General features: G+C 45.3%; 2 protein-coding genes across 5 annotated transcripts in view; one reads left to right on the top strand and one right to left on the bottom strand.

Annotated features, from left to right (window-relative positions):
• Positions 1–14834, top strand: part of WDFY4 (WDFY family member 4) — a 1820746-nt gene that overhangs the window by 1335130 nt on the left and 470782 nt on the right. The gene's annotated exons all lie outside the window — the stretch shown is intronic.
• The window catches only part of LRRC18 (leucine rich repeat containing 18), a 79682-nt gene that overhangs the window by 32563 nt on the left and 32285 nt on the right, over positions 1–14834 (bottom strand). The window contains exon 2 of the mRNA XM_069611163.1: positions 6831–7050. Within this exon, the coding sequence (XP_069467264.1) occupies positions 6831–6841 (11 nt within the window). The 5' untranslated portion in view covers positions 6842–7050. The remainder of the gene's footprint in view (positions 1–6830; positions 7051–14834) is intronic.

Here is a 14834-nt window from a genome sequence, read left to right as displayed (position 1 = left end):
GGAATTAAGCAATCCATCTTTTCAAATCAAGTTTGATCGAGAAGATGTATTGTTTTATATAAATAAAGCGAGCTCATCAAGAGCTCCCGGGCCAGATGGCCTGTCAAATTTTGTATTAAAACAGAATTCGGAATTATGGGCATCAATTTTATATGATGTTTTTCAAACCGTGCAAATTAAACAAGCAGTTCCTCCATCATGGTGTAAGGCCATTACGGTACCAGTCTATAAGAAGGGAGATCGAGCGAACCCTGCGAGTTACCGTCCGATCTCTCTTCTTGACGCCCCGGGTAAGATCTTTAGTAGAATTATTCTAAGAGAGCTCAACAACTGGGCGTCAGAAGAGAATCGGCGAGACCCATTTCAAACTGGCTTTGTGGCAGGTCTTGGCACCAGTATTAACATAACGACGCTGAATGCAATTAAAGAACTGTATGCATCAAGAAATCAACCAATTTATCTTGCTTATGTTGATTTTCGAGTAGCGTTTGACTCCGTAGATCGGAGTCTGCTATTGGAGAAATTGTTAAAATTTGGGTGTCCTTCTTCACTTGTACATTTAATATATCTACTCCATTCTAATACTTCAATGAAAGTTAAATTGAATCTAGAAGGACTACTATCTGAAGAGATTCTAACCCAGCGAGGCCTGAAACAAGGATGTATCCTTGCTGCCACACTGTTCAATTTGTTTATTCTAGATTTAGGCAATGAATTCAATATTGTAGTGAATGATGCTCCGAAACTAGGGAACCAGATCATTGCATGGCTTTTGTATGCAGACGATCTAGTCCTCGTCTCGAAAACACCGAGTGACCTACAAAACATGCTTGATAAATTAGATCAATACGCTACCAAGAATAATCTTACTTTGAACTTGGAAAAAACTCAGGTGATGGAATTGGGGAGACAGAAGTCAAGATTAAGGAAACAGTACTGTTGGTTTCTGAATAAACAAAAGTTGAACGTGGTGAATGAATATAAATACCTGGGCGTTCTATTCAGTAACTCTCCCACAAATAAGCCCCAAAGAGACAGTCTAAATGGTAAATTGACCACATTAATATCACAAGCCAGAATATTGCAATATAAGTATGGTAAGTTCTCATGTAAGCATATTCTAACCTTTTATCAGCAAAAGGTACTTCCCATTATTATCTATGGATGTGAGGCTTGGCTACCTGTGGAGGCATGCTATTGGAACAAATTCGAGGCAAAATTTTGGAAGAAAGTCTTGAATCTCCCAAACTCTAGTCCAACAGCATTGCTCCGCTTTGAGTTGGGAATTCTATCAGTAAATATACATGCTTCATGGAAGAGATGCTGTTTATTCAGAAAATGTGTGTTGGGCCTGGCGAGTAATGGCATACTTAAGATTCTGGCAGACTATCTTTTACGTTCAGTACACTTATTTCCATCAAGTTGGAGAGCGGCGGTCATGTCCGATTTGACGGAAGCAAATATCTCATTAGACACTCTACTAATTAATCCTTCTAAAGCCAAAATTAAATTATACCAACTTGATTGGCATATAACCCAACAAGATTGTCTAAAATTAAAAGATTTTGATAGAGCTCTGTTTGGGCATAAAAAATTCCGCCAAACCGCGGATTATTTACTAAAATGCCCCTCTCACAAACTCAGAAACCAAATACTGAGGTTTCGCCTGAATCTATGGCCGACCAAACAAATTTTGGTAAGAAGGGGCATCATTAAGCTGGATGATTCATTCTGTCGATTTTGTAATGATAAACTAACCAAAGAAAGTTTGAAACATCTTTTAATAGAATGCACGGCTTTAAAAATGCAGAGAAAAGATATTATTGATAAATTAACAAGACATCACTATATAAGACGCTCAAATGATGAATTATGGAATGAGTTATTTGCGACTCCAAAGATCACAGTAAGAATAGCCACTATTCAATTCCTAAATAAGCATTTATGCCCAATTTGCCCAAGTGAGTAATTGATTGCTTTCTTTATTCCGATTATATGATCAATCATGCTAATCACATGTGATATTGTATGATGTTTTTATCTGTCGACTGGCATACCTTGCCTTTTATTGTATGTGTTTTGTATAAAAGTAATTATGTTTGAAAGGTTAATTTAATTAGCCAAACCAAACTAAATAAAAAAAAAAAAAAAAAAGAAACTTGCTGGAGGCTGCACGTCGGCCGTGGACGTGTGTAGTTCGGTGAGAGTCCTCCACATCACATATTTTGAGTAATGTATAATCTTAGAAGCAAGTTGGAAACACTGTTCAAAAACGCAGACAAAGTGATGATGGAACTGGTGTGTGCTATGCCTCTTCCCGCATAGCCAATTGAGGGTGCGAGCATGAGTGAACAGACAGGTACTGCTCCTAAGGCCGGGGTGGTTGTAGCTCAGTGCTCGAAAACACAGAAAATTACCAATTTCTTTTCAACAGCAGTGGTAGGAGGACACCTGTTGACAGAAAGAGGGGAGTTCAAAAGGACTGAGCCCGGGTACTAAGGTCCCTGTTGAAATGCTGCTCCTACCACGGAGGAGGTTGATATGGGGGAATTAGATGACTCATGTTTAAACACACACCCAATTTTTGAAGACTGACACGAGCAGTTCTGATACATCCTTTACCCCCTCCCCTATGAGAACGAACTGTGGAGAATTGTCATCTATGTTGAAGCAGAACACAGAAGGGGAAGTAAGTAATAACGCATTGTCTGCTTTGAATGTTGTCCTAACATCCTTTGTAAGACTCTATGAGACCATACATGAAGAGGTCAAATCACATACAGGTTTGTTGTCATCTCTGATAACTAAAGTGGACTGTTTATCAGCAAAACAAAGAGCCTGTGCAAAGCACCCAGAAGGTTGCGCTCCCTCACAGGCAATCATGGTAGATACCCATGTAGAGAGATTGGAGACACGTTTAGATGACATACCCCTGTCTTTGACTGAAGAGGAATTACGGGGAGTGGGTGAGTGTGAATACTTTATAGAAGGAGATGAGAAGTCTGAAACTACCAATGTCCTTGAAGGAAACTCACAGAAAAAAACGAAGAAAATAAGGAAACAGGGGAAAGCGTGACGTAAATTCTTCATAAATATTGACAACAAGGTGGGAGAGGACCCCTTGACAAGATCTATAGCCCCTATCTTCAAAAGGTGTAAGCGTGGGGCGGAAAAAAGGCAGAAGTACAGACTGAAGTAGTGGCTATCTCATTGGAGGAACAGCGGTTGGAAGATCTATCCTTGTTAGTTCAAGATGATTTAACTGTGAGCTGCCCAATAGGTTGCCATACCCAGGAGCTTGGCGTCCGGGAAGGTAACCTGGCCAGGGTTGTCCAGAATCAAAGGCCTGTGGATGCAGGGCAATGAAAATGGCCTATTTTTACGCAACAAAAGGCACAAGGGGGTTCTGAGGAAACCCTGCAGGTGGGACGGGAGCAAGCTTTATTGAAACCCTCGCCAGAGCCATTTGTGACCGACCAGTTAGAAGTCCCTTCAGGAAGCCTTCATGCACATGAAGTTGGCTCATTATTCCGGTCTGGGACAGAAGTGAATAGCTATGCATCTACAGGGAATAGTAATCGGGAGAGACCAACGAGACGCCTTTGACGTACCGAGGAGGGGAAATAATCAGCATTCAGCGTTCTAAGGGGAACGACAAACGGCACCCCGAGGAATGAAAAGTTGAATTATGTGAAGGGCGTGTTGCAAAATGGAGAGGTTGAAGCTTCTGGCAAGATTTCATCTTGTGTAAGCACGAAGGAGCAGAGACTATTGCTACAGTGTGTTTTCCGCAGGGACTATTCTATAGTTTTAAATCGGTCAAATGTGTTGTCGCTGTTTTCAGAGGTACCAAACTTGCACTCATTTCTGAGTAGGGATATACAGTTGGTTGATTTTATTGATGAACGCCGCTCAGATGTGATATCCCTTACTATCCCTCCAAAGACAGTGCTCAATGTCATCCTATAAGAGTCAGGGCGACTGAGAAAATTAGGTTAAGATATTACTCCACATTTGGGTGGTCCTTATGGGAAAAAGGAGATCAGTGTATCAATGTGGGGCGGGCATGTCCGATTTGGTGATATTTTTGAAGGGGGAAGATGGGCCAAAAAGAGCAGTCCGAGTGGTGGAGAATTTTTGTCGAGACGAAACAGTTGATTGTTCGTGGGTTGCCAAGGCATAGAATAGCAAGACAAGCATTCCAAATGAAGGTAGCGTTTTAAGTAGGATGAGAGTCCTCTTAGGGTTGTCTCCTGGAACTCTCACGGACACACACATCTATTTGCTAACAATGAGGTGGGCAGCTTTTTGAGGAATTATGGTTTTATACTTTTACAGTAGATGTGGCTTTTGGATACACCAGTTGTAGATGGTTATGTTATATATATATATACAACCAGCAGTTCAGGGTGCATTGGGTCGCCCATCTGGGGTACTCCTAACAGCTGTTAAAACCAGTACGCTTTCACTGTGGAAAATATAGAGAGTAGCATTAAGGGTGTGTTATGTTTTTCCTTGTTATGGAGGTATGTAGAGCAGTACCAGAGGTTACTATTAATTTATGTATATTGGCACAAGGGAATCTGTGATCTAAATGACTTGTTAGAGAAGGTTAATAATGTTAGTGATTGAGTGGCAAAATTGTCTTCACAGCCGAATTGAACCTAATTGTGTGCCAGCAGCAGTAATTCGCTTTGAGTCCTTAAGAGCTGTTGCAAAATGGAGGTTACTTTCTTTTTACTTGAAAACCTTGGAACCCCAGGAGGATTCTTTCTTTAGTGTTTAAATCGATTGTCTAATGCATAAAAGAGTAATGCAGTTATGTGTTTCACTAGCACGTGTAAGGTGAATTGGAGGAAATAAATTTAACTAAGAAGTTGTTTATTTTGAACCCAAATAGGTTAAACAATCTATGATTATGAGTGGATTGACACGTGTGAAAAACCATACAATTATCGACCTTTTTGCTCAGCTCACAGCTTAATAGTTTTGCACATCTTAAAAATGGGAGTAAAAACCGGGGTGTCAAAGCTCAGTAATTGAAAAAGTCACCTAGCAAATTTCTGCTCAGAAATGTTATGAGGTTTAGGTTGAACCTTGTGTTCACAAGGGAAATGTGAACTATTCAAAATGTAATGCCAAAAGAAATGTCCATTTGTCGTTTCTCTGGGAATCCTTCTGTATTTGAAACACTGAGACATATAATTAGAGACTGTCCAAATGTACTGGAATATCGCATGGCATATGTCAAAGTGTTTTTAGACCGGATTTTATGGATGCTGATAGTCTGTGGCAATGGATTCTAAGGGGCTCTCCCAAGCCTTAGTTGAAAGCAGTGCTGAGATTCTTGAGTGGGATGACATTGCTATAGTATTCTGTGAAAAGTGTTATTATGCAATTACGGCTCTGATGTTCCTCGATGATTTGTATTGTATTGTATTGTTCATGTTCAGTGTATTGTAGAGTTGTTTTATTTGTAAAGGTTGATTTATATTAACCAAATACTAAATAAAAACAATTTTAAAATTATAATATTTATGTGGGCTCCTCTATGTAACATTTACATTTCTGTTATTTGAATACGGCCTTTCTTACCATTGGCTCTCAATCTTTTCAAACCCATGTCATCAAGTGGAATTACTGACATGGAGGACCGCGTTCCCCATTACAGGGATAACACCAGGAGGGCCACTGAGCTGCAGTCCGTCCACTTTGAGAAGCCCCATAGAGTCTCACATGATAAAAAAAAGTGTGTTTCCCGATTGATACTACATTTTTACCAAAACTGTTTTGGACTTCCACAGAGCGAGAAACACAATTTGGCTCAATTTCTCTTTTAAGTTGCTTTGAATCATAAAAGGATCCCCCATTGTCTGGGCGTGAGGTAGGCCCACTTGACCCCCTGACCAATAGCTGTGTGAAGACCTCCAATGCATGATGGTCTGGTGCAGAGACAAAGGGAGGCGACGGGGTGGGTTAGATACTTTATTATTTATTTATTGTATTTAGTCATTAGATCCTGTTTCTGTTGAATTTAAGAAGCCTGCATCATGAAAGCAGACCATTCTGTGATGTTTTCTCTGAGCATGAGTGTGCATTCTGACGGACAAAGCCAGAATTTGGATGTTGTAGCTAGAGAAGAGAACCTTCTGTCTCGCTTGCTGTCGAAGGGGCCTATTCCCAAGTACACAAAAGCACCCATAGAGCACACAGAAGCCATCATATAGCATGGACTGGCCTATTGCCTACCTACTCAGCCACCTGGCTTCCTGGATGTGTTAAGAAACCAGTGTTCTGAGCACGAGCACACTCCTGGACAGGCCATTGGATGAACCAGGTGCTAGTAAAACAAAGGTTACAATGGTAGTCTTTATTTTATGCTTGTCACAAATATTGTAGCTTTTGATTGGAGTGTGGGATTATTAAGGATTGCTCCTCTGTAGTACTGTTTTGTGTTTCGAGTGGAGTAGGGGAGGATACAGTGATATAATATATATATGTGTGTGTGTGTGTGTGTATGTAACACCAAAGGTATGGGGGTTTGAAAAGGTCTGGTAAAAAACCTTTCACCTGAAATGTGGCCACTAGGTGGCGTTGTGGAATGTGTGACTTGGCTCAAATGGACTTTCCTACTTATATATTCATAAAACCTATATTCTATGTAACACGTAGGTGTTAAATATGTTCATTTACTGTATAGGTTGTAGAGCGTGCATAAACCATAGTCTAAAGTTCTTTTTTTAATATATTATTTAAATGTAGGTTTCGTTTTTAAGGAGACCATGTCAGAGGAAGGGTGGCTATGATTGATTGTGCCTTTGTCGACTTACCTTTTGGCCATGTTTAATGAGGTGTTTTTCCGCTTCTAGTTCCTGGTTGTGGTGGGCCAGAGAAGCTCGGTGGTCTTCCCCAGGGCAGTGGCGCCCCCTTTGGTCAGAGTTCCTGGAGTCTCATGGCTGGCTTTGAGTGTCACGCCATCCTGTCCTTTGGTGCAGTGCTGGCTCTGGCCTTTCTCAGTTGAGTGATGATGCTCCAGGAGGTCATAGGGGCCTGGAAACAGAATAAGGCAGAGAAGGGTTAGGAAATAGGCACCCACACATTACATGTTCAATGCAGGGTGTCCCCAAAAAGTGTGCTCCATGGACGATGCCCAGAGGTTCCCCAAACAGTCTATCCAAGAGTCCCAATCTTTGTCTATGACACAGGATGAACTATCTGTCCCCACTTAGCAAGCGGTCAGTAGCGGCTATCTCTCCCAAGCACAGTCAAGTGCCACAAAGGTTGTGTTCCAGAGTCAGTTATCAGAAGACTTCATACCCACATACAGTCTAGGCCCAGTAACCACAATCAGTTCCACACACACAGCGTCTGCCCCGAAAGCAGCTTTCTCAAAATCGTTGTGCCCCCTGGTGATTGTTGGAGATCCTTACACACAATTTGTCATTGAGGGGCAGTTGTTGAGTGAACTACACACACTCGGTGCCCGGTCAGGAGAGGCCATTGTCCACACTGTGTGAGGTTCAAAGTCCCCCCCTCAGTAAGTAGGAGAGTGGTCTAGTCTAGGGGCAAAAAGCACTATGCAAGAACTCCCATACATTCGGGCACAAGAAGGGAGTATGGCTTTAAAATGGTCACATGCCTGCCCTCCCGTCCCCCCTTCCCAAATCACCCCACCCTCCTTCGCACTCCCTGCCATTCCCCTCTCCAAACACCAAGCCAGAGTGGCACGATGGCGAGCCAACCACCCTAAGACCACTCCTCCCCTGAACCCCACCACCGACCAGCCAACGTTAACCATGCCCGCTCCCCTCACTATCATACCTGGCACACCCCGCCCTGCAATCATCCACCCCGCCTTGCCCTCAAACCCCCGCCACCTTCCCCCTGACCGCACCCTTTCCCCTCCCTAAAATCTGCCCGCCTAGCCCTAGCAAGAACCGAAGCCGCATCCCTCTCCCCCTCCGACCCCCCTACCCTCTCTCACACTCCAATCGCAACAAAGAAACTGGTCCCCCTCAATCTCTCAGCACTCATTGCCTCCCCTGTCTCGACCCACCACCTCATTCCCCCACTCGCCTCCTTCCCCCGTGGCTTCACCCTTCCTGAAACACCTCTCCCTCGATTTCTCATCCACTGCAACTGAAACTCCTAACCGCCCACACCCCCCCTTCAAATCCCCTGAGCCGGACCGGATCATCCTAACACATGCAGCGACCCAATCCCGCCAGAAGCCCGCCAATACTTCTGCTCGCCCACTATTCCCATCGATCATCACCCACCCTACCCCTCACCCTATCCAGCTTCCAGTCTCTCTGCCACCACCCCCTTCCGCTCCAGCTCCGAGACCAACCTCGCCTGCCGATGTGAACTGCATCCTATTTAATGCCCGATCTGTAGCAAAAAACAGACACTACATCTTTGACCTCCTCGCCTCTGACAAACCAGACCTGGTTTTCATCGCCGAAACTTGGTTCTCTGACAACTTCGCCCCAATCGCTAATGAAGCCTTCCCCCCTGACTACTCCCTCATCCCACTGAACCGTCCCTCCAGAGGAGGGGGAGTAGCATTCGTCTTCAAGTCTCTCTTCCACGCCTCAATCATCGACAACCAACCTTCCATTCCTTCCTGCAAATCTCTCCTCGTTAAACTATCCCTCTCCCTGTCGCTCTCACACAGATTCCTATTAATCTACAGGCCCCCTGGCTACGATAGACAATTCGCAAACAACCTCTGCGACTCTATTGCCACCCTTCAACTAAACCATCCCAACCTCACCCTTCTTGGAGACTTCAACATATGGCTCGACATCCCCACCAACCCAATGACACACTCTCTAGTTGACGGTTTAGATGCAATTAACCTCTAACCCCACATAAAGGGCCCTACTCACTATAAAGGACACACTCTTGATGCCATCTTTAGCTCCAACACCCGGATTCATTTAAACCCCCCCCACCTCTATCATCTGGTCCGATCACTTCATTCTCTCGTTCGCCATTCGCTCAACCGGCCCCCTTCCCGTACTCGAATCTGAACCTCCGAATCTACGCAAATGCTGGAAAAAACTAATTATCGTCCCGGACCTAGCCAATGCGCTCCTCCAGTCTCCACCACCTACCTGCCAACTCAATAAACAACTAACCGCTGACGCCTTTGACTCATGGCTCAACGCATCTCTGATGCGGCTCACACCTCCTTGCAAACCATCAACCCGCCGTGGCCTCTTCCCCAAATGGTTCACTCCTGAGTTGAAGACCACTAAACAACTATATAAATACCTAGAACGCAAATGGTAGAAAGACAAAACCAAGGAGAGCAGGGCCACCTTGGTCCGACACCTCTATCAGTACAAGGCCGAAATCTGGAAAGCAAAAAAAGCCCACTACACCTCCTGAATCCTAAACTGCAAAAACCCAATCAAAGAACTCCACAAAATCATCTCTGAATTCACCAAACCGGCTTGCACCACAACCGTCCCGACCCCCTCACAATCACTGTGCGACTCACTCTCCCTCCACTTTTACACCATGGCTCTCGAAAGAACAAATACTCTAGCCACCAAACTGGCTCTCTTACATCCACCAGGCAATACTCCCCCCCATATCGGCCAGCCCACAAGCTGCGACCACTACGCAACCAACGTTTGAATCCTTTAGTCCAATATCACCAGAGCAATTTCTCAAATTCCTATCTGCCCGCAAACCATCTGGCTCTTCGCTGGACCCTTGCCCGGCCACAACCCTCAAAGAGATTTTCGCTTCCACCTGTGCAGGAGAACATGCAAGATCCATCATAAATGCCTCCCTTTCCTCTGGTATCTTTCCCAACGCATTCAAAATGGTTCATGTCAAACCGCTAATTAAAAAACCTTCCCTTGACCCTCTTGAGCCCAAAAACTCCCGCCCCATCTCAAACACCAGATTCCTTGCCAAACTCATTGACCGAACCGCCTACTCTCAACTAAATGCCTTTGTCGAAGCCAACAATCTCCTAGACCCCGCACAATCAGGTTTCAGAGCCCGTCACGGAACTGAAACCACCCTAACCTCAATCTGGGATGACCTTAAAATGACGGCAGACTCAGCGGGATGTGCCACACTAATCCTTCTTGATCTATCTGCCGCCTTTGACAAAATCAATCACTCAATCCTCCTAGACCGCCTCCACTCCCTAGGAATTTGTGGAACCGCTCTTAAATGGATAGCCTCATTCCTCAAAGATAGGTACCAAATAACAATACTCTCCACCTATACCTCCCAAGCCCGACCAGTCGACACGGGAGTCCCACAAGGAGCCTGCCTATCTGCCCTGCTATTCAATCTCTACCTCATCACCCTCCCACCAATAATTCCTTCACACAACATCGTGTGTTACAACTACGCTGACGACAATCAACTAATTCTAAAACTAATGAACTCAAAACCCAACTCCCGACCTGACCTGGCCTCCTGCCTCCTCGACATAGAACTCTGGATGACCCAAAGCCACCTCCTGTTAAACCCCTCCAAAACGGAAATCATGGTATGTGGCAACTCCGAACTTCTTCCGCACCCACTACCCTGGCCACCTGCCATGGGCAACTCACCGACCCCCTGCAACTCAGTAAAAAATCTTGGATGCATCCTTGACTCTGACCTAACACTCTCGCGCCAAGTCAACAACGTCTCAAAGTCCTGCCACTACCACCTTAAAACCCTTAGGCGCATCTTTCCATATCTCTCCTTTCCCAACAGACTCTCTGCGGTCCAATCAATCGTTATATCAAGACTGGACTACACAAACCCCCTATACCTCGGAGTCCACGCATACCAACTGAATAAACTCCAAAGGGCACAAAACGCAGCAGCCAAAATGCTACTTGCGCTCGGCCCAAGAGACCACATCTCCACAGCCCTTAAGACGCTTCACTGGCTTCCAGTAGCCCGAAGGGTGACTTTCAAAACCTTATGCATCGCCCATCGAGCACTGCATAAAACTGGACCTCAATATCTTCAAGACAAGCTAAAACCCTATCACCCTCCACGCACCCTAAGATCAAGCTCAGCCGGCCTCCTAGTCATACCTAAGACAAACTCAGGTTGGGCGGATCATCATTCTCAGCCTTGGCCCCCACCCTGTGGAACTCGCTTCCACCCCACATCCGCCTAACTGAGGATTTAACGTTTTTCCGCAAACTGCTGAAAACCTGGCTCTTCCGCTAAAACCAACCGGTACCAAAACTAACCCAAACAGACTAACACCATCGCTTTGACACCAATCCAACAAACTACCTGATGCAAGAAATTGACAGCTAATAACACTGAATATTAACTAGAAGGACAAACAGAATTAAACGAGTAAAGAATAAATCATAGGGAAACAGTAAAGAGATTTAAACTGCCGAAATGGACATAATGCATGAGGAGCGAACGAAGTGAATGGCATGGATGAAATAGTTAGAATGGATGAAGCGTGTGGAACAGATGAATGCGCCGAGTGGAAGAATGCATGAGTGGAAGAACAGATGACTATATAGATCGAATTAGTATGTAAATCGAATGAGTATGTAGATCGGATGAGTGTATAGAATGGATGAACATGTTAAGCGGATGAGTGTGCAGAGCGGTTGCATGTGTAGTGCAGACGAGCGTGTAGAGCGGATGTGTGCGTAAATACAGAGAAGCGAGTAGAACGCATGAGTACGTAGAACAGATGAATGCACAGAACGGATGAGCGTAAACCTGATGAGTGTGTAGAGCGGACGAGTTTGTAGAGCGGATGAGTATGTAGAGCGGATGAGTATGTAGAGCGGATGAGTATGTAGAGCGGATGAGTGTGGATAGCAGATGAGTACGGAAGTGCGGAGAGTGTGTGGATCACTGGAGCAGATGAATGTGCAGACCTGGCAAATGTATAGAGCAAATGAGTGTATAGAACGGATGAATGTACAGAGCAGATGAGTGTACAGAGCGGATGAGTGTACAGAGCGGATGAGTGTACAGAGCGGATGAGTGTAAAGAGCGGAGGAGTGTACAGAGCGTAGGAGTGTACAGAGCAGGTGAATATATAGAACAGGATTACTGCACATTAGCAAATGACTTTATAGGGCTGATGAGCGCATATTGCTGTTGAATGCGTGGAAAGCACCAGTGCCTAGAGCAGATGAGTGCCTAAAGCAGATGAGTGCCTAGAACGGATGAGTGCATAGAGCGGATGAGTGCATAGAGCGGATGAGTGCATAGAGCAGATGAGTGCCAGGAGCAGGTGGGTGCGGGGAGCAGATGAGTTGAATGCGTGGAAAGCATGAGCGCATAGAGCGGATGAGTACATAGAACAGATGAGTGAGGGGAGCAGATGAGTGCGGGAAGGAGATGAGTATGGGGAGCGGATGAGTGAGGCAAGCGGATGAGTGAGGCAAGCGGATGAGTGCTGGGAGCGGACGAGTGCTGGGAGCGGACGAGTGCGGGGAGCGGACGAGTGCATAGAGCGGACGTGTGCATAGAGCGGATGAGTGCATAGAGTGGATAAGCACAGGGAGCAGATGAGCGCGGGGATAAGTACGTAGAGCTTCTGAATGCGTAGAGCGGACGGAATGAGTGAAGTGTGTAGATGGATTCTATATTGATAGAACAAATGATATATGTGAATGGAATTAATCACATATGGATGAAACGGGTGACGTACGTTGATGGAACGGCTGACATATGTGGATAGAACGGGTGCCGTATAAAACAACTTAGAATACACAGAATGGTACGGATGAAATATGTGGATGGAGTACATAAAACAACTTAGAATACACGAAACGGATTGGAGTAAATAGAGCGGTTTGAGTGCGAGTGGCGGACAGGAGTGCGAGTGGTGGACAGGAATGCATACGCGGGACAGACAAGAGTGCATGCATGGTGTATGTGGGGTGGACTGGAGCGCGCGGGGCGGACTGGAGTGCATGAGTGCGTTGAGCAGACCGGAGTGTGTGGAGCAGACTGGGGTGCATGCAATGAATAAGAGTACATGGAGTGGACTAGAGCGCATAGAATTGCGTGACGTACATATTATGGTTTGGAATGCAGAGAACGTTTGAAAGAGCATATAACCCATCATATCACACCACCACGCTTACTCTCTTCTTTACACCACCACTCAACTAGAACACAGAGATACTATGACACCATTCGGTATAACTGTTCTCATACCAACATCCGCCGCTCACTCCCCATCGCTCTAAGTAAGCACTGCTGGTTACACACCCCCCAGCCAGGCATTCTCCTCAGGCCTAATGCAGCCACATTCGGTCTGGATAAATCCTGCCAGAACGAACACATACTCCTGATCTCTCAACCACCACACCTACCGCTAAGAAGCAGCTATTACACGAATACCGCACCAGCTGCACACATACCCGGTGCTCACATGCACGTTTGACTCTCTCTACTGACCTGAACTTCGGTTCCCAAGGGCGTTCAACCTACCAGCGCCTTCAGACCATACCAATGGTATATAAGGCGCTATATAAATGCATAGTAACATAACATAACATGTTCTCTGGTTGCATCAAAACTCTGCTAAGATAAAGGGCCTGATTAATGGAAGTGTTTTATAATGGCGCAATCCCATAGGAAACTGTTCCATGAATCAGGCCCAAAGGGTAGACACAATTGAAATAAGCAGCATAGAAGACGATATCAACGAAATGTGTGCCATGTCCAGATACATAAGACAAGGATAGAATGGGGATGGAACTATGCAATTGAGCACGTACCCAAACAGGACTTGGAATAGTCTATTATGGTCTACAATGGCCCAAGACAGGACAATATGGGCTGCTGTGCGGACAAGCAGGCGGCAACAGAGGGGCCACTTTCCAAAGCAGGTAGGGACAGCTAGAGAGGTGCCTAGGTGGTTCTGCTTGAGCAGAGTGATAACCCAGCATGGGCATCCAGGTGTTTGCAGCCTTTGACTCTCCAGATGTTTTAGACTACAACTGCCATCTGCCTTAGTCAGCATGGTCAATGGGAAGACATTTTGGGAGTCCGATTGCAAAACATTTGGCGAGCCAAAGGTTGCAGGAATCCGGATGGTGTAACGGCAAAGCAAGACCCCTGCGCCTCCTTGGCTCACGTTTGGTACCATGGTCGAGCCCTCAAGCTCTTTCTGGAGGTGCGCTGGCGAGGTGATACAGTGACTACAGAAAGGATGAAGGGTTGTCTATGCATGGTTATTGCAAATAAGAAATAACATTTAAGTGACTTTAACAATCATACACAGTAAAATGTCTACTCAAAGAAACACATTGGGGGCACTTTACAGTAGAAGAGAGTCAGGATGTTAGGAGAGATACACAGTTTGTGGGTGCTGTTTGGTTATGTATCCACCCATTGACTACCCATGCTCAGGATAACCAGGCTAATCACTATGGTCACCCTTACCCATCACCTGCCCCCCCGATCCCCTACAAAAAACATTACAATTTGGGATCTCTTGAGCTAGCTTTCTCAAGCAGTAATTGTGCCTTCAGTCATGTAATATATACACTGTATGTGTGTCCTTGCATCTGGTTCTTGCTCTGAAATCCTGATAAAACACGCATTGGCAGAGCCAAAGTTTTCACTTGCATATTAGTATGAAACGGGCATTTGCCAGGCACTGCTATCATATGCCGAGGAACTCAGACCATTTCCCAGCTGTTGCCATCTTATGTCCACAAATTACCATTATGGCAGAGTCTGGCAAATTCTTCCCTAATGCCTGCACAAAATCCCAAACTGTTGGCTTTAACATTGCATGTTTTTCAATATGGGGGAAGGGGTCGCCTCCCTGGCCCCTATCCTTCCCTCTCAATTCCTCCCTTCTC

Source organism: Ambystoma mexicanum, chromosome 8 (assembly GCF_040938575.1).
Source record: "Ambystoma mexicanum isolate Mex_15411 chromosome 8, UKY_AmexF1_1, whole genome shotgun sequence".
Taxonomy (NCBI): Eukaryota; Metazoa; Chordata; class Amphibia; order Caudata; family Ambystomatidae; genus Ambystoma; species Ambystoma mexicanum.
Note: the sequence above shows the minus strand (reverse complement) of the source record. Positions and strands in the feature narration are given on the sequence as shown.